Source organism: Anomaloglossus baeobatrachus, chromosome 6, assembly GCF_048569485.1.
Source record: "Anomaloglossus baeobatrachus isolate aAnoBae1 chromosome 6, aAnoBae1.hap1, whole genome shotgun sequence".
NCBI classification, from domain to species: Eukaryota; Metazoa; Chordata; class Amphibia; order Anura; family Aromobatidae; genus Anomaloglossus; species Anomaloglossus baeobatrachus.
In genome coordinates, this window is record NC_134358.1 from 530,001,949 (window position 1) to 530,024,409 (window position 22,461).

The window sequence follows — 22,461 nt, forward strand, 5'->3', positions numbered from 1 at the left end:
CGAGTTCAGAAATGGATGGATGTTTTGAAGAAGCGAGACATAAAAATAAATGTCTCCCCTTATTTGTCCGTCCATTGAGGAATAATAATAATAATAATTTTAATAATTTTATTCATTTATATAGCGCTATTAATTCCACAGCGCTTTTACATACAATGGTAATGCTGTCCCCATTGGGGCTCACACTCTAGAGTCCCTATCTGTATGTCTTTGGAGTGTGGGAGGAAACCGGAGAACCCGGAGGAAACCCACGCAAAACACGGGGAGAACATACAAACTCCTTGCAGATGGTGTCCTTGGTGGGATTTGAACACAAGACCCCAGCGCTGCAAGACAGCAGTGCTAACCACTGAGCCACCGTGCCGCCCATGTATTGCCCTGTGTGTGGCTCTTGTATTTACTGCTAGATTGGCAGTGAGTCCTGCTGTGGCTGTAGATATTCCCAAGGGTTTTAGATTTTAGATAAAAAAAAACCCAAAACAACAAACTTTAAACTATGAGGAAAAGTTTAGTAAGCTTGTAATATATTTACAAGATATATTAATGTATTGTATATTCAAAAGTTGCCGAATTTTATTCAGCCATTTTTAAGTTACACCCCCCTTACACAGTTACATCATCATTGACTCTGAAATACGGGTGAAATCCATATTAAGAGACGGAGGGATCAAGTTACATGCTGACTAATGGAAACTAAGTAGAAGAAAAGCAGAAAAAGTCAGAGACACTAATTTTGCTGCAGTTTCCTAGTAAGTGTATTATCTCTCTCCCACTGCTGGATTCACAGCTACACGGCTCTGTACTGCTGTAACCATGTGCTATATACACACAGGACAGCATGAAGCCCAGGACGGTCTTCCCTCACTAGCTCAGAGACAACTGAAAACTAAAGACAGCGCCTACAGAAGGGAACACTGGTCAAAAATACAGGATACAAGTCATATCATGGCTAAAAATAATGTTATTGCTCATGCGGTCACACAGGACAGATTATTCTGAAGAGATACCTGACACGACAGGTAGATTTTACCCGAGATCCTTCTCACAAGGCATATTCAGAGAGTTAAGGCTGCTCTTGCTATATTGTGACCATCGCACTGCAGTAAATAAAAATGGAGAAAAAATTGTATTTTTGTCTTGTTATTCAACTCTTTCTAGATTATGTCACGCTCCCGGTGTCCCGACAGCCCTCCTTACCCACTGAGCCGTTCCCTGCATCGCACCACCGCTCCGTACCCACTGATCCAGCATCGCCAGCACACCACCGCTCCTTACCCACTGAGCCGGTCTCACCGTCCAGACACCGCTCCTTACCCACTGATCCAGTATCGCCATCGCACCACCGCTCCTTGCTCACTGATCCAGTCCACGTGTCCACTGGTCATGGCTGCCGCTCCCGCTCGTGCTCTCCTGTGTCCTGCTCCTGGTCTTATGAGTCTGACTCTGAGTCTTAGCCACATGTTTCTGTATAGGACCGGGCCGCGCCCACTCTCCTGGTCTTATAGGCCCAGCACACCTGCAGCAGGAAATGACATGAGGCTGTGCTGGGTATATAAGACTGGCCTCTCCATGTGGGCGGCGCCTGATCAACGTGTCTTGAAGCTTTGTCTTGTGAGCTAGGTTCTCAGGTCCCCTTGTGCCGTGTCCTGTACTACTGCCTATCTTTACTACCCAGCACCTGTACCAGTGTCCTGCACTGTCTCAAGGAACTCTGTGACCCCGGTGACTTTGTTCTACCCGTCCCCGGAAGGACGCTGGCCCCCTAGTACCGTGTGACTTTGTTCTACCTGTTCCCAGAGGGACCCATCCCTGCTACACCAGTGCTCCGGCTGCCGTGTACCCTGCCCTCCGGTGGGTGCTCGGTCCAGTGGATCCACCTCCTGGGCCTACCAGTCCTCTTGGCCCTGACAGATTACATATCCTTGTAAATGGTACAATGCTGTCAAATGTATTTATAAATATTCTCGCTAACTCTTGACTCTGCTTTCTCCTTCAAGCCACATATCCAAGTCCTTTCCACTGCCTGCCAACTCCAGCTCAAAATTATTTCCCAGATCCATACATTCCTTGACCAAGAATATGCAAAAACACTAGTGCATGCCCTGATTATCTCCCGCCTGAACTACTGCAACCTCCTGCTCCCTAGCCTCCCTTCTAACACTTTTACTCCCCTCCAATCTATCCTAGATTCTGCTGCTCAACTAATCCACTTGTTCCCTCGCAGTAGCGATGTCGCAACGTGCAAAGTACCCCTAAGTTTCAAAACCCTAACCATGACATGTAAATCCATCCATAACTTGTCTGCTCCATACATCTGTGACCTAGTCTCTCGGTACCTACCTGCACACAACCTCAGATCCTCACAAAATCTCCTTCTCTACTCCCCTCTTATCTCCTCTTCCCACCATCGCATCCAAGATTTCTCTTGTGTTTCCCCCATACTCTGGAACTCTCTACCTCAGGATATCAGACTCCAGCATACCTTGAAAAGCTTCAAAAGGAACCTGAAGACCCACCTCTTCCGACAAGCCTACAACCTGCCATAACCCTCAGTCCACAATAGCATCACACGACCCGCTCTACCTTCACCTACTGTATTTTCACCAATCCCCTGTAGACTGTGAGCCTTCGCAGGCAGGGTGCTCACCTGCTACGTCCTCACCCATCCCTTGTAGACTGTGATTCCTCACAGGCAGGGTCCTCACCTACTGTATCCTCACCCATCCCCTTTAGACTATGAGCCCTCATGGGCAGGGTCCTCACCTACTGTATTCTCACCCATCCCCTGTAGACTGTGAGCCCTCGCGGGCAGGGTCCTCACCTACTGTATCCTCACCCATCCCCTGTAGACTGTGATCCCTCGCGGGCAGGGTCCTCACCTACTGTCTCCTCACCCATCCCCTGTAGACTGTGAGCCCTCGCAGGCAGGGTCCTCACCTACTGTATTCTCACCCATCCACTGTAGACTGTGAGCCCTCGCAGGCAGGGTCCTCACCTACTGTATCCTCACCCATCCCCTGTAGACTGTGAGCCCTCACGGGCAGGGTTCTCACCTACTGTATCCTCACCCAACCCCTGTAGACTGTGAGCCCTCGCGGGCAGGGTCCTCACCTACTGTATCCTCACCCATCCCCTGTAGACTGTGAGCCCTCGCGGGCAGGGTTCTCCCCTACTGTATCCTCACCCATCCCCTGTAGACTGTGAGCCCTCACAGGCAGTGTCCTCACCTACTGTATCCTCACCCATCCCTTGTAGACTGTGATCCCTCACAGGCAGTGTCCTCACCTACTGTATCCTCACCCATCCCTTGTAGACTGTGATCCCTCACAGGCAGTGTCCTCACCTACTGTATCCTCACCCCTCCCCTGTAGACTGTGATCCCTCACAGGCAGTGTCCTCACCTACTGTATCCTCACCCATCCCCTGTAGACTGTGATTCCTCACAGGCAGGGTCCTCACCTACTGTATCCTCACCCCTCCCCTGTAGACTGTGAGCCCTCGCGGGCAGGGTCCTCTCTCCTCCTGTACCAGTCTGTGCCTTGTATTGTTCATGATTATTGTACTCGTCTATATATGCCACTTTTTCCACATATAAAGCGCCATGGAATAAATGGCGCTATAATAATAATGTAAAATTTTACAAAACTGATCTGTGATACATATTTGGCTCATTTACTAATACGTCTGTGACCTCCATTTAACAATTCATTATCCAAACACAATCTGCTCTGCTGCCATCCAGTTCACTCTCAGGCGCGGCTCCTTTTGCTCAGTGATGACATGCACTCTCTATTGCCGGTCCAGCAAACCAGACTTATTCTATCACAATGCAAAAAAAATATATCAAGAAAACAACTTTTTGCTGTGCAGAGTATTCAGTGATTTCACATTGCAAAGTATTTCAAAAGAAGCATTTGGATAATAGCCCTTTCCTTTAACAGAAGCTTTTTGGACTTTTCAAAAGAATCACATCAAGAATTGTCTGTTTCATCCTGTTGTGCTGATACACGCAGGTTTGTAACTTTGTTGATGGAAGTAAACAACAACTGCAGGTTTGGCGAAAATTCAAAAATTGCTGAGAACGGTCCTTTCTGCTTATTTATTTACTATCCCGGAAAATGCATTTAATGTGTGAGATTAGGCGAGAATACATTGTGGACGTTATGCGAGGAATATAAAGTCACTCCGCTCACCGGAAAGAAGGCCAGCGACTAATATTCTGTTTTGTTATCTTTTGTGAACTGATATCTTAAAGGGATTCTCTAAAGGGGGCTTTACATGCAGCAATATCGCTGGTGTAAGCACCCGCCCCCATCGTTTGTGCGTCACGGGCAAATTGCTGCCCGTGGCGCACAAAATCGTTAGTAGCCGTCACACATACCTGTCTAGTGACGTCACTGTTGCCGGCGAACCGCCTCCTTTCTAAAGGGGCGGTTCGTGCAGCGTCACTAAGCGGCCGCCCAATAGAAGCGGAGGAGCGGAGATGAGCGGCCGTAACATCCCGCCCACCTCCTTCCTTCCACATTGCCGGCGGCTGCAGGTAAGCTGTAGGTCGTCGTTCCCAAGGTGTCACACGTAGCGATGTGTGCTGAATCGGGAACGACGAACAACCTGCGTCCTCAACAATCAACGATTTTGTGAAAATGAACGAAGTGTCAACGATGGACGACTTGGTGAGTATTTTCCATCGTTAACGGTTGCTCCTTGCTGCCACACGCAACGACGTCGCTAACGATGCCGGATGTGCGTCATAGAATCCGTGACCCCGGTGATATATCGTTAGATACGTCGTTGCGTGTGACGGGGCCTTTAGACAACAGATCTGAGATATCAGAGCACAAAGATTGAACTTTATTTTTCCTGGTTCAGAAATTGCTAGTGTGGAATAAGAAGCACGTCTAGCGGGTTATCCATGGACAATAGAGACCTGGGTACAGTATATATTACTTGTGGATGTATGCGATATAGGTCAGGATCCTCCCCATCCCACACATTTGTGATCCATGAGATTTTCACTATACGCGGTACATTAGATACGGTATTTCCCTGATTCGACAAAATTTACGCTGTGTGTTATGAGTTTTTGACATAGTTGTCTCTCTTTTGTACAGATTAGTGACAGGTGTGGGGCCAGTCTCTTTTCTTTGAGACTCTGCACATTATATGTATTCCTTTTCTTTTGGCTAGGAGAGGGTTAATGTTTGCATTCCTTTCCAGCAAGCAGGTCTTCACCTCTTCATGTGTTTCCAGTTTGGGACCACTCTCAGGGGTACTTTGAACGTTGCGACATCGCTACTGCGATTTCGTCGGGGTCAAATTGAAAGTGACGCACATCCGGCGCCGGTAACGACATCGCAACGTATAAAGCCTAGAAGCACCGATAAACGATCGCAAAAGCGTCGTAAATTGGTGATCTGTGTAGCGTTGGACATTTTCATAATGTCGCACCAATAGGAGATACGATGTTGTTCCTCGTTCCTGCGGTAGCACACATCGCTGTGTATGAAGCCGCAGGAGCGAGGAACATCGCCTTACCTGCGTCCCGCCTGCAATGAGGAAGGAAGGAGGTGGGCGGGATGTTTACGTCCCGCTCATCTCCGCCCCTCCGCTTCTATTGGCCGCCTGCCGTGTGACGTCGCTGTGACACCGCACGATCCGCCCCCTTAGGAAGGAGGCGGGTCGCCGGCCAGAGCGACGTCGCAGGGCAGGTAAGTGTGTGTGAAGCTGCCGTAGTGATAATGTTCGCTACGGCAGCTATCACAAGATATCGCATCTGCGACGGGGGTGGAGACTATCGCGCTCGGCATCCCTACAATCGGCTAGCGATGTCGCAGCGTGCAAAGTATTCCTCAGTCCCTATATATACCCTCTGCTCCCAGCAGAGGGTGCCGGTTATTCTCATTCAGTTGGAAGCTTGGCCTGGAGGTGGAAGCAGCTAGAGGAGCCCTCTCTGCTGTGTTAGCTGCTTATTGTATGGTGTGGAAGTTCCCCAGTTGTTTGTTTACTTTCCCCCTTTTATGTTGTTTTCTCCTGTGCATGTGTAGTTGCCCCTTTGTATGTGATTGCCATGTGTACGAGTTGTTGTTTTCCCCTGTCCATGTGTAGTTGTGGAGTTTGTGTTTATGGCCCCGGTTCACCCCTCAGCTGGAGGTGGGGGAGGGGAGTTACATCAGGGATTGGACAGGAGTAAAGGCAGCGTTACACGCAACGACGTAACTAACAATATGTCGTCAGGGTCACGGAATTCGTGACGCACATCCGGCCTCGTTAGCGACGTCGTTGCGTGTGATACCTATGAGCATCCGCTAACGATCAGAAATACTCACGTCGTTCATTTTCCAAATATTGTTGCTCGTTCTGGACGCAGGTTGTTCGTCGTTCCTGAGGCAGCACACATCGCTACGTGTGACAACCCGGGAACAACGAACAACAGCGTTCCTGCGTCCTCCGGCAACGAGGTGGGCGTGTCGATAATGCGGCTTCTCTCCGCCCCTCCGCTTCTATTGGTGGCCCGCTGCGTGACATCGCTGTGACGCCGGACGAACCTCTGCCTTAAAAAAGAGGTTGTTTGCCGGCCACAGCTACGTCATTAGGAAGGTAAGTTGGTGTGACGCGTACCAACGATATTGTTCGCCACGGGCAGCGATTTGCCCGTGACGCACAAACGACGGGGGCGGGTTCGATCGCTAGCGATGTCGCAGCGTGTAAAGCGGCCTTTAGGGTCACGCTGGCGACTCAGACTTTCTACCATCTAGCGTACCTTTTGAGCAGAAGGACAGCACAGGATTCTCCAGTCTTAGGGTCAGCCTAGGTGCCCCGGTCCTGTCATCCGGTCCCCGTATCAGTTTTTGGTGTGTATCCACAAAAATGTCGTAAAATTGTTTCAAAGACTCTTCCTACTTATTTAACCATTAGAAGGGGTGGTCTGGTATTTTTTTTTTTAATGTGCCTAAAAACTAATAGGCAGGTAGTTGCTAACAGAGGTGACTGACTGTTGTACTCAGAGCCACCGGGCCTCATGCAGCGCAGCGTGACCCACAAGTGCCTGCAAGCAAAGTCTATGGAGTATCAGAACGATGCTTAATAGAGTTTATTCATCGGAATCACAGGACTGTGTTGGACTTACTGGGGATTTCCTCTTTATTTGGGAATAAAGTAGTGAACAAGGAAAGTGTCTTGTTTTATTTCTCTGTGTATTAGGTTTCTGCTTTTTTTTGCAGCTTTTCATTTGTGGACTACGACAGATTCCCTGGACTATGTCAGACCTGCTCATTTTTTATTAAGTTGTGTCTGATAGACCCCTCTCCAAATTAACACCAGAGCTTGATGTTAGCTGTGTTTATGGACAATACACAGCTGACAATAACTTCAAAAACATTACCCTGATGCCCAACGCACCGGGGTAGTGGGAAGAGCCGAAATGAAGCACCAGAATTGGCACTTCTAATGTGATGTGCCACTTTTGGGACAGCAGTGGGCTGGTATTTTTAGGCTGGGAAGGTCCAATTTCCATGGACCCTCCCAACCTGATAATATCAGCCTGCAGCTGTCTACTTTACCTTTGCTAATTATCAAAAATAGGGGAAACCCATGTATTTGTTTTTATTTATGTATTTATTTGTTTAAATAGCTGTAAAATCTATCTTTGCATATCTTTAACACCAAAAATCCATTAATTTCAATTTAATGCATTTTCCGGTATGTATCATATGAATGGCACACATGTACACACTGATGGCACATGGACAGCAGACGGATGAGACACACGGCTAGTCAAAATGGAACGTTGTGCACTTGTGAAGGAGGCCTAGAACACATCAAAACCTCGAGGAAAAACCTTCAGAAAAAAAAGAAAAACTCCTTAAAAGAGCGTTTTAGTATGAAAAACTTGTAGTTTCTGAAAGCCTTTAAAAAAAAATACCATTTGCACAAAGCCTAAATCCTAAAGCACATAAAATACCCCACCGGTTATGTACAGTCTATACCTTCATGGCATGTGAAGGCAACCACTAACTTCAATGGTGGATAGCACAGGACCACTTGGGCTTGCGATTGGCAGCAGCAGTCTCGCGGGTAGGCTGTTTACTCCTGATACTGGGAAGTAAACAAAGATGGCGGGAAGCACCAGGGATTATAGGGTAGATATTGCATTCATTTATTGATTTCATAGTTACCGACATTGGTCCTAGCTGTAACCCTTCCAATACTTGGAAACACTCAAGACAAATTTGCGAACAGTCCCAGAAGTTTGGGCTGGCTGCCATAGATCTGTTAGATTTTAACTTGCATTAGCGATGATCTACACCCAATGTATTGCATAGGGAAAAATTTGCAGAAAAATTCACCGCGTAAGATTTCTGGTGCGGATTTTTTGCTGCAGAGTTTGGAAGAGATGTACATTGTATTAGGAAATTCAAGCTCCTGTTCTCAGCTATTTTGGCGGTATGTCTGTAGATTTGGAGGGCCTGGAGGAGTAGCTACAGGGGGTGAAGGGAGAGCAGTCACTCTGGGACCCCAGTAGAAGGGGAGCTGAGGGTCCTTATCTAATATATAAAGCTGAATGTGTGTATGTGTGTGTGTGTGAGTGAGTGAGTGAGTAAGAGTGAGAGTGTGTGTGTGTGTGTGTGTGTGTATGTCCGGGATTGGCATCTGCACCGTCGCAGCTACAGCCACAAAATTTTGCACACTCACACGTCTGGACCCCGAGAGCGTCATAGGCTATGTTTTGAGGGGAAATTTTAACTCCGCGCTTTACAGGTATTCACCAAAAAACCTGCCTCCATTAAAGCGAATGGAGCTGGGAGCCACAGGGCAGCCAGAACTTCAGAAGAATGCGCAGCCACGCCCTTATATGGAATGTTGGCGTGTCACAATGCAGCCAGGGAAAGAGACAGACACAGACAGGGAAAGAGGCAGACACAGACAGGGTAAGAAACAGACATAGACAGGGTAAGAGACAGACACAAAGAGACAGACACAGACAAAGAGACAGACTGACAGGGAAAGAGACAGACACAGACAAAGAGACACAGACAGACACAGGGAAACAGACAGACAGGGTAACAGACAGACAAAGACAGGTAAAGAGACAGACAAAGGGAAAGATACAGAGGGAAAGTGGGAAAGAGACAGACAGGGAAAGAGAGGGAAAGAGACAGACAGAGAAAGGGAGGGAAAGAAACAGACAGGGAAAGAGAATACAGACAGGGAAAGAGACAGACAGGGAAAGTGACAGAGATAGACAGACAGGGAAAGAGATTGAGACAGACGGAGAAAGAGACAGAGACAGTCAGAGACAGACAGGGAAAGAGACAGACAGACAAAGAGAGACAGAGAGCTATATACAGAGGGGGAGACAGACAGAGAATGGGAGAGAAACAGAGAGACAGTTACTATCCCGGGCGTTAATACATTCTATTTTGTTAATAGCATTAACCTGGGCGAAGCCGGGTAGTACAGCTAGTATATATATAAGACACCAATAGAGCATGAATGGCTGATGATTGATTTCATTAAAGTCCAGGACCCTCAGGTTTCGCCTCTAGGAGACATCTTGATATAGCAGAGTAGTTGTAGCCACGAATACACAGGGCGTATAAATAGAAATACACCCCATCTCTATATGTTGAGCATGTGCTTGTCTCGTCACTGCTCAAGTATTTGTTGTCGTCCTGTCGAGGAGGTATCACCCTCCGCCATAAGCTCATATTTACCTCTATGTATTAGTTTCCTCCTGCAACCAGTGATTATAAGATAAAAGAACAGGACTAATTTTAGACTCTGTGTAATTAGTCAACGGACTGGAAAAAAAAGGTTGAATGACATTTTCACATTACTCCACCAGGTTTGCATCTGCAAAATTGAAAATCTGGTTCTACTCAAAAGAACCGGTGTCTCTGAATGAATATGAGCGTCTCGGAGGACTGGAACACAAGTATTCAGATATGTACACAGGGGCAAAGTCAGCACCAAGTAAACCGGGCAAGTGCCCTGGTAGCCCACGTGGTCTAGATTTCCATTGGCGACATCCACTGAACAGATAGGGCAGATATATGCACTGCATGTATGGTGCCTGCTCTGCTTTCAAAATGCAATGTAACGCAAATTTCTAAATTGTCTTCATTAATTTTTTCTGCCCTTTTGCTGCCACAGTCTTTAATTCCTTTATCTACTAAATGTTTTGCAGAAGGCCAAGTTCACACAAGCGTAAAAAATGATCCGGGATGATCCGTATGGAATCCAATACTTTTTAGACTTGAATAGGGGAGTCTGATCCAAAATGCCCCATCCAGTCTATATTGCATAGAGAGACACACAAACCTCACATCCAGCCTATATTACTGGGAGAGACACTTAGGTCTTAGAACCAGCCTATATTACTGGTAGGGACACACAGACCTCACATTCGGCCTATATTACTGGAAGAGACACACAGATCTCACATTCAGCCTATATTACTGGGATAGACACACAGAGCTCACATCCAGCCTATATTACTGGGAGAGAGTCACATCAAGTCTATATTACTGGCGAGACACACAGACCTCACATCCAGCCTATATTACTGGGAGAGACACTTAGATCTTAGAACCAGCCTATATTACTGGTAGGGACACACAGACCTCACATCAAGCCTATATTACTGGTAGGGACACACAGACCTCACATTCGGCCTATATTACTGGAAGAGACACACAGATCTCACATTCAGCCTATATAACTGGGAGAGACACACAGAGCTCACATCCAGGCTATATTAGTGGGAGAGACACTCAGATCTTAGAACCAGCCTATATTACTGGGAGGGACACACAGACCTCACATCCCGCCTATATTACTGAGAAATATCGACCTCACATCCAGCCTATATTACTGAGAGAGACACATAGATCTCACATGCAGCCTATATTACTGGGAGAGATACGCAGAGCTCAATCCAACCTATATTACTGGGAGAGACATACATACCTCACATTCAGGCTATATTTGTGGGAGAGACACTCAGATCTTATAACCAGCCTATATTACTGGGAGGGACACACAGAACTCACATCCCGCCTAAATTACTGGGAGACACACATACCTCACTTTCAGCCTATATTACTGAGAGAGACAGATAGATCTCACATGCAGCCTATATTACTGGGAGAGACACGCAGAGCTCAATCCAACCTATAGTACTGGGAGGGTCACACAGACCTCACATCCAGCCTATATTACTGGGAGAGACACACAGACCTCACATCCAGCCTATATTACTGGGAGAGACACACAGACCTCACATCCAGCCTACATTACTGTAAGAGACACACAGACCTCACATCCAGCCTATATTACTGGGAGAGACACACAGACTTCACATCCAGCCTACATTACTGTAAGAGACACACAGACCTCACATCCAGCCTATATTACTGGGAGAGACACACAGACCTCACATCTAGCCTTTATTACTGGGAGAGACTCACATCCAGCCTATATTACTGGGAGAGACTCACATCCAGCCTATATTACTAGGAGAGACTCACATCCAGCCTACATATATTACTGGGAGAGACTCACATCCAGCCTACATTACTGAGAGAGACCCAGATCCAGTCTGTATTACTGGGAGAGACACTCCCTCAAAAAAATTGTTCTGAAACCTACATCAGGCTACTAATATATGTAAAAATCCTATTTCCATGTCAAAGAATTCCACATAGTCCGTGTTTGCTCAAAACATTTTTTTAACTGGTGTATATAAAAAAATAATCTATATTATATTTTGTTGGTGAAGATACATATGTAGACACAGGCCACATGATGGCAGGCGAGCTGGGTGAATAATGTGACGTACCATGGTGATCTACACTATCATAGTACGCAGCAGATGTCATGTTAATGGTTGCTACATCTGTAGCTAAATGAGTGTCTACCTATTCTGCGACCTGACAAAAACGACACTTTTTCTCACTTTGCTCCCAGCGTGTGGAATAAATAGTACTAACATTTACCAAAATGACATCATTTGCTTTTAATCAAAGGGAGATGAGGTGGAGCGAGCGGAGGGGCGAGCGGAGGGGCGAGCGGAGGGGCGAGCGGAGGAGCGAGCGCATCACACAATTATCTCCCACTGCAATGAAACATGAATGATATTTAAAAGTCAGCGGAGATAAGCGTCGCAGTGAAGATATCCGCTATTAGAGACGCTTCCAGTAATTACATGACGTTTTCATTAGCATCGTGCCATCAGCTGCAGAAACTGCATTTCCAGACAAACACAACAATCCAATCACTGGCGGAAGAAAGATACAGAAATCTGAGCACAATATTACTATTATGATATCTGGGAGATTTAGAAGTGCTTATTTGGAGTCGCTTATCGCCTTATTAGCACATTTGGGTGTCAGTGATGTGAGAACCGACTATTGAGAACCAGGAACTCCTCCAAGATAGATCTTGGACCTGATGAGGTTGGTGTACATACTTTGAAAGCCCGTGTTATAGTTGCATATGTTTTTAAAAGGAATCTGTCAGCAGGTTCTTGCTATGTAATCTAAAGGTTTAACACACAGATTTCTTTGATGCCTCTCTTATCACACGGTGTGCATTTGTTTACCTGCAATGTTTGTTTTAGCTTCAGGAGATGATCATTGCCGGACAAGGTCAGCTAATCTGCACACCTCCTCCCCCCTCTGATTAGCAGCTCACTGTCTATAGACTTTGTACATAGAGAACCTGGTGTGGGCGGAGTTAACTTTCTGAGCACTGCGGCTTTGCTAAATCTAAAAATTCTGATTGTGTCAGAACGGTTGCATGCAGTAAACTAAGTGATACATCGTTGGATTCAGGGCCTCCCTGCCTACATCATGCTGCTATCAGGTGAGATAGTATAAACCGGCTGACAGATTCCCTTTAACTCAATCTCTGTCCACCTTGTCTGCATGACAGCTCCTCAGTGTCCCTCCTCCCTGCTGTTGCACTGCACTCTACATGCTGCATTTATCAGTCTGACAGTGTGAGTGGAGACTCGATACACAGGCTCATAAGCGCTCAACTTCTCATCTTAAAATCAAGATTATGCAGCCATTATGAGTTGGATATTCATGACAAGTACACCAGCCTCATCAGGTTGCAGAATGTAACCTAACAATGCGTTCAGTTCATACTGTGAAATCTGATGACAGATCTCCTTTAAACCTGAATAAATGATTTTACCATCTGACAAACTCACATTTTGCTTGCTTCTAAATAATTGCTGACAACTATCAACAAGTGTAAAAAGTCCTTAAAAGTGTCATTTCGTTGTGAGTTTTTCCTATAAGATCCATAGTAGTAGAAGAAAAAAAAAAAACTGTGCTTTACTCATCCTCCACGGGTCCAGTGCTGCTGGTCTTTATATGCAGCAGTGACATCTTGTTGACAGCGCCGCAGCCAATATTGGAGCCCAGCGGCTCTGCACAATGTAGAAGCCACAAGCTGCTGAGCTCACTGCTGTGCTGTCAACTTGACTTCAACACTGATACAAGGGACCAGCAGCACAGACTCAGCACTGGACCTGGGGAGGAGCAGTACTGCAAACAAAAATAGATACAAGGACCAGCGGCACAGATTCAGCACTGGACCTGGGGAGAAGGAGTACTGAAAACAACAATAGATGCAAGAACCAGCGGCACAGACTCAGTATTGGACCTGGGGAGGAGGAGTACTGCAAACAATAGATACAAGGACCAGCGGCACAGACTCAGTACTGGACCTGGGGAGGAGGAGTACTGCAAACAACAATAGATACAAGGACCAGCGGCACAGACTCAGTACTGCACCTGGGGAGGAGGAGTACTGCAAACAAAAGATACAAGAACCAGTGGCACAGTCTCAGCACTGGACCTGGTAAGGAGGAGTACTGCAAACAACAATAAATACAAGGACCAGCAGCACAGACTCAGTACTGGACCTGGGGAGGAGGAGTACGGAAAACAACAAAAGATACAAGAACCAGCAGCACAGTCTCAGCACTGGACCTGGTAAGGAGGAGTACCGCAAACAACAATAGATACAAGGACCAGCGGCACAGACTCAGTACTGGACCTGGGGAAGAGGAGGAAAGCATAGTTTGTTTTTTTACTAATAATGGGGGGACCTGGGAAGGAGGAGTACTGAAAACAACAATAGATACAAGGACCAGTGGCACAGACTCCGCACTGGACCTGGGGAGGAGGAGTACTGAAAACAACAATAGATACAAGGACCAGTGGCACAGACTCCGCACTGGACCTGGGGAGGAGGAGTACTGAAAACAACAATAGATACAAGGACCAGTGGCACAGACTCCGCACTGGACCTGGGGAGGAGGAGTACTGAAAACAACAATAGATACAAGGACCAGCGGCACAGACTCAGCACTGGACCTGGGGAGGACGAGTACTGAAAACAACAATAGATACAAGGACCAGTGGCACAGACTCCGCACTGGACCTGGGGAGGAGGAGTACTGAAAACAACAATAGATACAAGGACCAGTGGCACAGACTCCGCACTGGACCTCGGGAGGAGGGGTACTGCAAACAACAATAGTTATTCAAGGACCAGTGGCACAGTCTCAGTACTGGACCTGGGGAGGAGGAGTAAAGCAGAGTTTGTTTGTTTACTAATAATGGAGCTTGTAGAATAAAAAAAAACTTTTCTGAAAGAAGACAACCCATTTAAACAAAACATCTGACTGCAATCATTATCCATGAAAGGCAGGTTTCAGTCATATTAAATGAGAGCATATGACTGGGATACACTAGACCACCAACGATACAATACTGGGACCCCCATGATAGAAGGAATGAGGGGGTCTTGGTGATCTGTACAGTACTGCCGCCTCTCCTACTAAAGTTTTTCCCTATTCAGTTAGGCTCAATTTACATGTCCAGTAATCATCTATTAGAATGGATCCAGCAACAATCCGTTGTCAAAAAAGTTGCGCAAACGCAACTTTTTTTGTCCTTTTTGAAAAAAATTTACTTTTGCACAATCTGCTTTTTTAACATTGGTGGAGTCTATGGAGAACGGATCCGTTAACGGATGACTATTTATATTCCATTTGACTCTGATCCAGTAAGAAAAACTGGATTCATTAACAATGAAAGAAAAATGGATGACTAAAGGGGGCTTTACACGCTATGACATCGCTTAAGCGATGTCGTTGGGGGTCACGGATTTTGTGACGCACATCCGGCCGCTTTAGCGATGCCGTTGCGTGTGACACCTATGAGCGATTTTGAATCGTTGCAAAAATGTTCAAAATCGCTAATCAGTGACATGCCCCCCTATTCCCAATTATCGTTGCAGCTGCAGGTACGATGTAGTTCGTCGCTCCTGCGGCAGCACACATCGCTACGTGTGACACCGCAGGAACGAGGAACATCTCCTTACCTGTGGCCGCCCGCAATGCGGAAGGAAGGAGGTGGGCGGGATGTTCGTCCCGCTCATCTCCGCTCCTCCGCTTCTATTGGGCGGCCGCTTAGTGACGTCGCTGTGACGCCGAACGAACCTCCCCCTTAGAAAGGAGGCGGCTCGCCGGCCACAGCGACGTCGATATGCAGGTAAGTAGTGTGATGGGTCTGCGCGATGTTGTGCGCCACGGGCAGCGATTTGCCAGTGTCGCACAACCGATGGGGGCGGGTACACTCGCTAGCGATAGCAGTAATAATATCGCAGCGTGTAAAGCAGCCTTTAGACTAAGATCACATGCCCAATAATAATCTGTTAGAAAGGATCCTGCAGAGATCCATTGGCAAAATAATGTCTGCTGGATCCGTTATGGGTTTTTTTCAACACTGGAGTCTTTGGAAAACGGATTTATTAACGGATCATAGTTTTTTCCATTTCAAACGGATCCAGTAAGAGAAAAGGAGATCCATTATAAATGAAAAAAGTAAGAAAAATAAATGACTAAATAGCAATTAGTTAAATGATCCCTTCTGCAACGGATTCTGCCAAAAATCAATTTTTTTAAAAAAAGGACAAAAATGTTGTCTTTGCGGAACTTTTTTTTTTGCCAACGGATCCGTTGTAACGAATGACTACTGGACACGTGAACTCAGCCTTACCCCGTCCTTGTGGTTTCTGGACGTCCCAGGGATGCAACACCCCACAGATCTGGTGCCACTTACAAGCCGGGAAACCCTTTTAACTCCTTTTTTTTTTTTTCCCGTAGACTTAAAAACAAAATTAACAACTTGTTTTTAATCGCTTTAAAGGGAAGAAGTAACAGAATAATAAAAAAAAAAAATTAAACAAAAAAGCAACTACAAAAATAGAGCAGCTACACAACAGCAAAGCAAAAAGTGATCCACAGAGATGTAGCAGAGCTGAATGTGTCACTTTGTGATATCGCTCGGAGTATAGATCATGAACACAGCAGATCTTCCTGACAATCCAGTGACAGACTCCTCTCTGCTGTATCTGTAGAATTTTTGACATTTGTGTAGGGTAATTGCTGAAAGTCAGATCTCTTATCAATGATCTCGTCGGAGGATTTTCTACCTTACTAATTCCCGATTGGTGCCTGGATCCGGTGCAGCACAGCGATACCAATCTGCTCTTCTTGTCGGATTTCGAGTCTTTCTCCATGTCCAGGCGCCCTCAGCTCCGGCCGGAGGTTCTGTGCGCAGCCATACTAGTCTTGTGTGTACATGTTGGGCTGCCGTCTTATACCCGGGTGCCGGATATCGCAGCGCTCTCTTCTCCTCACGGTCTCATTATTGTATGGGAGAAGGTGGAGTTATAAGAGTGCAAATTTCTAAATCACCACTGCCCAAAAATAAAAGGCTCAGATCCTCCGAGGAATCCAGATCACTTTAAACAGGACAGAAGAATATCCTGCCGTCTTGTCTTCTCACCGCCAGCGCGGAATAAATCCCACTATAGGTAGAGCGAGAAGAAAGAGATGACTAATAGAAGAGCGGTGCTGAGGGGCACAGAAAGCGCAGCGCCATGCACAGCCTTTCATCTTACTTTGCCTCCTTTCTATATTATACTAAGTAATTCAAGACAAAACTATTTAACTCTTTTGAGATCTAAAGTTTCACTCGGCGAGAAAATAATAGTGACTTGACTGTCATTATATCCAACACAAAGTCCGATAAAACAACAACAACAAATGGCAAAGACAATCATAGATTGGAAATCCATTAGAAAGTGGGCCATACGCCATCTTTGCGGGTGGCCCCAACCTGTGTAGCCCCTTCTACAACTGCATCTCAATAAATTAGAATATCCTCAAAAAGTTAATTCATTTCAGTATTTCAATACAAAAAGGAAACACATATATTATATAGAGTCATTACACACAGAGGGATCTATTCCTATATATTATATAGTCATTACACACAGAGGGATCTATTCCTATATATTATATAGAGTCATTACACACAGAGGGATCTATTCCTATATATTATATAGAGTCATTACACACAGAGGGATCTATTCCTATATATTATATAGAGTCATTACACACAGAGGGATCTATTCCTATATATTATATAGAGTCATTACACACAGAGGGATCTATTCCTATATATTATATAGTCATTACACACAGAGGGATCTATTCCTATATATTATATAGAGTCATTACACACAGAGGGATCTATTCCTATATATTATATAGAGTCATTGCACACAGAGGGATCTATTCCTATATATTATATAGTCATTACACACAGAGGGATCTATTCCTATATATTATATAGAGTCATTACACACAGAGGGATCTATTCCTATATATTCTATGGAGTCATTACACACAGAGGGTTCTATTTCTATATATTATATAGAGTCATTACACACAGTGATCTATTTCTATATATTATTTAGAGTCATTACACACAGAGGGATCTATTCCTATCTATTATATAGAGTCATTACACACAGAGGGATCTATTCCAATATATAATATAGAGTCGTTACACACAGAGGGATCTATTTCTATATATTATATAGAGCCATTACACACAGATGGATCTATTTCTATATATTATATAGAGTCACTACACACAGAGGGATCTATTTCTATATATTATGTAGAGTCATTACACAGAGGGATCTATTTCTATATATTATGTAGAGTCATTACACACAGAGAGATCTATTCCTATATATTATATAGTCATTACACACAGAGGGATCTATTCCTATATATTATATAGAGTCATTACACACAGAGGGATCTATTCCTATATATTATATAGATTCATTACACACAGAGGGATCTATTTCAATTTCTGTTAATGTTGATGATTATGGCATACAGCCAATGAAAACCCAAAAGTCATTATCTCAGAAAATTAGAAGAATTACCACAGAACACCTACAAAGGCTTACTAAGCATTTAAAATGGTCCCTTAGTCTGGTTCAGTAGGCTACACATGGGGAAGACTGCTGACTTGACAGATGTCCAGAAGGCAGTCATTGACACACTCCACAAGGAGGATAAGCCACAAAAGATCATTGCTAAATAAGCTGGCTGTTCACACAGTGCTGTATCCAAGCATATTAATGGAAAGTTGAGTGGAAGAAAAACGTGTGGTAGAAAAAGGTGCACAAGTAACCGGGATAACCGCAGCTTTGAAAGGATTGTTAACAGAAGGCCATTCAAAAATTTGAGGAGATTCACAAGGAGTGGACGCTGCTGGAGTCAGTGCTTCACGAGCCACCACACACAGACGTGTCCAGGACATGGGCTACAAGTGTCGCATTCTTTGTGTCAAGCCGCTCATGAACAATAGACAACGCCAGAAGCCTCTTACCTGGGCCAAGGAGAAAAAGAGCTGGACTGTTCTCAGTGTCTAAGGTGCTGTTTTCAGATGAAAGTAAATTTTGCACTTCATTTGGAAATCGCGGTCCCAGAGTCTGGAGGAAGAGTGGAGGCCACAATCCAAGCTGCTGAGGTCTAGTGTGAAGTCTCCACAATCAGTGATGCTTTGTGGAGCCATGTCATCTGCTGGTGTAGCTCCACTGTGTTTTATCAAGACCAAAGTGCAGCCGTCTACCAGGAAATGTTAGAGCACTTCATGCTTCCCTCTGCAGTCAAGCTTTTTGGAGATGGAAATTTCATTTTCCAGCAGGACTTGGCCCCTGTCCACACTGCCAAAAGTACCAATACCTGGTTTAATTACCACAGTATCACTGTGCTTGATTGGCCAGCAAACTCATCTGACCTAAACCCCATAGAGAATCTATGAGAGACACAAGGGCCAACAATGCAGACGAGCTGAAGGCTGCCATCAAAGCAACCTGGGCTTCCATAGCACCTCAGCAGTGCCACAGGCTGATCGCCTGACATTTTTACATCACACATGCCCTGCACCCAATCAGCACTGGCTTCCCGCTCCCAGGAGGCGAGTTACTATTTTAATGGGGACGAACATGGTGATTGAGGAGAGGTTGTCCAAGTAAGTAGACAATCCCTTTAATTGCAGGTAGAGATATTTTGATATTTGGAGTTGATTTTGAATCTTGCCACCGATCTCAAGGACAAGAGTCTGGTGTCCTAATTTTAATGAAGTGGTGGTCAATCTTAGGCACTATCACTCTATTCAATGTCTAGGGCGACTGGTAACAGGCAATAAATGGAGCTACTGTATACACATCTGACCATCACTGTATTCAAATGGGGACCTTAGGGAGCTTTTACATTGTGTTGTTTCCCTAGTTCAGTGGTCCCGTTGGAACTTACATCCAAACCCTCCACAAAACGAGATTCGAACGTATGCACGGAAAGGTCATTGACTATATTGGTGCAGATGGAGTCACCATGTGCTTTTTCGTGCATATACGCCTTCTGGAGGCAGAAACCAAGATATAGTAGATTGCATTTGGGTGCCGTCTTCCAGTAGGCGTATACACCCAAAAATGGTAGCCAACTGAGCACACGGTGACTCCATCTGCACTATTATAGTCAATGACCTTTTGGCGCATAAGTGCGAATTCCGTTTTGGACGTAAGTCCCAAAGGGACCGCTGATGGTGGAGAACACCACAACGTGAAAGCACCTTTACTTACAAAGTCCCTGTGCTCAGCGAGGGTCCTAGCAGTGCTGGTACCATCAGCAATCATACATGTATTACCTATTGTGTAGACAGGTAATAAATATTTGCAAGCCATCCTGTCATCACTGTGCAAGTGACAAAATCTGAAAAACTGAGTTTTGATATATTATCATAATATCATTTTATATAGAATTTTGGATCAATTTAAAAAGCAAAATGGTCTTCAAGGTATGTCCAATAATGGGGAATGATCTAGGGCAACCATGGAATAGATAGATAACAGATCTGCTGGATAGATTGGAATTATGTCACGTGTATAGGGACAGGCTCAGGGTTAGTTTTAACTTTCCATCTAGACCATGCACTTTAAATGTAGTTATTTCCTTTGGGCACATTAAGGGTTAATTCCTGCTCTGGTGCAGAACCAGACTTGCTCAGCTGGCAGCAGTTAATCACTTCCTAGCCTGGATATAAGCCCTCTGCTTCCTGGACTTGTTGCTGGTTATTCTATTCAGTTAGGAGCTAGCCCGGGAGCAGAGGACATGGTGGTTGGCGCTTTGCTGTCTGCTGCGGTTAGTGCAAGTGTTTGTTTTTGTACTACCTCTTTTCCCTTGTTATCCCTTCCAGTTTAATCTTGGTCGTTCCTGGTGTAGGTTTTAGGTGTGTATGAGGTTTTTCCCCCCCCTGTCTGTTTTTCATTGTTGGTGAGGTTGTTGGGATCTCTGTCCTGGTTGGGACCTTGTCATCAGGGCCAGGACAGGTGACTGGGCCAGGTCGGGGGCCCGGACTTCTCTACCTTTATTACCTTTATAGGTACCTCCAGATGTGAGGGTGAACTCAGGGACCCCAGTCTTGGGGTCTGCATAGGGTTCCTGTGTCCCCTGGCCATCCATTACACACCCGTCCCTGACGCTTTGTATAGGAAAGATGGATAAATCAGGAGCAAAAAAAATAAAATAAAAAAAGGTGCTCCCCGATTTGTGGGTGATCTGTGCTCTCTATGTGTGATATGGACACATAGGTGTGGGAATCTTGTCATTAGGGCCAGGTCAGGGGCCTAGACCTCATTACCTTTAAGGGTACCTCCGGGTGTGAGGGTGAGGTCAGGAACCCCAGTCTTAGGGTCTGCATAAGGTTCCTGTGTCCCCTGGCCATCTGTTACACACCAATCCCTGACACATGGTATGGGTAACACTAATAAATCAGGAGCAAAAAAACAAAAAGAAAGAAAAGGCGCTCCCGACTTGTGGGTGGTCTGTGCTCTCTGTGTGTGATATGGACACATCCCAATGAGTGTGACGGATATAGCAGGAAACATCTGCCCCCTTACACTGACCCTACGTGTAGATTTTAAACCCAGAAAATGTCAATTGATGTCACAGATTTGCAATGTGAATATCATCCAATGTAAAATGAGGGGAAAATCTGCTACAAAAAACGCTGCAGATTTTTTGCAGATTTTGATGAGGATTTTCCACAGATCTACATCACTTTGTATGTGTCAACTTAACCTTACGTTGACTTTGCTCTATAAACCCTGAAACGGCATGTCCTGGTCATGTGATCCTGCCCCGAACCCTTACACCACATGGCACAGGGAGCGCCCCGCACGTTCTTCCATTTATGTAAATGTGGAGGCAGATTCTGCCCGGTAAAACCTGTCCGACCTGAGCTCCTGTGAGGACACCGCCCGGGGCTGTAATCTAGAGCAGGTTGAAACTTTATCTGACGGTTAAACACCACAGTAATTCTGTATTCTGCTCCGAAGTACGTCGCTCACCCAAGGAAAACAATCACCAGTAATAATGACAGCGCAATACACAAAGCAACAATCATGAAAAAAGTGCGGACAACAAATAAAAACAGATAAAAAAGTACAGATATAGTCTACGGAAACCAATGACGTACTTACAGGCCATGTTACACTTCAGAGCTGCGCTCACACTTCTGCTTAATATGGCTAGAAACAGTCACCTGTTCTCAGATACACCCCTAATGTCTGACATTATTCCCCTCCGCAGCACATCCATGACAATGTTGTTCATTTATTAACGTAGCTTTTCTTGCTCAACCCCCTGGAGCAAAGCAGAGGGTGAGAGGGGACATATCCCCCACCCCCAGTGCCCCCATGAATATGAGTGGTCCTTGCTTTCTTGCCTTTTTCACATAGGGTCACACGTCACAGTCCAGAGATTTGGATGGATCCAGATTCTGTAAATCTAAGGGGTACTTTGCACGTTGCGACATCGCTAAAAGTGAAAGTGACGCACATCCGGCGCTGGTAACGACGTCGCAACGTGTAAAGCCTAGATGCGCCGATAAACGATCGCAAAAGCGCCAAAAATCGGTGATCTGTGTAGCGTTTGTCATTTTCATAATGTTGCACCAATAGGAGATACGATGTTGTTCCTCGTTCCTGCGGCAGCACACATCGCTGTGT

At 45.5% G+C, this 22,461-nt stretch overlaps 1 protein-coding gene across 5 annotated transcripts in view; it reads right to left on the reverse strand.

Moving 5' to 3' along the window:
• KIAA1217 (KIAA1217 ortholog) overlaps positions 1-22,461 on the reverse strand; it is a 979,280-nt gene that overhangs the window by 309,179 nt on the left and 647,640 nt on the right. The window contains exon 1 of one of the 5 annotated variants that reach the window (XM_075315556.1): positions 16,516-16,757. The exons of the other annotated variants lie outside the window; for them this stretch is intronic. Coding sequence (XP_075171671.1) covers positions 16,516-16,602 — 87 coding nt within the window. The 5' untranslated portion in view covers positions 16,603-16,757. Of the gene's footprint in view, positions 1-16,515; positions 16,758-22,461 lie in introns of those variants that run through there. 5 annotated transcript variants of the gene reach the window in all.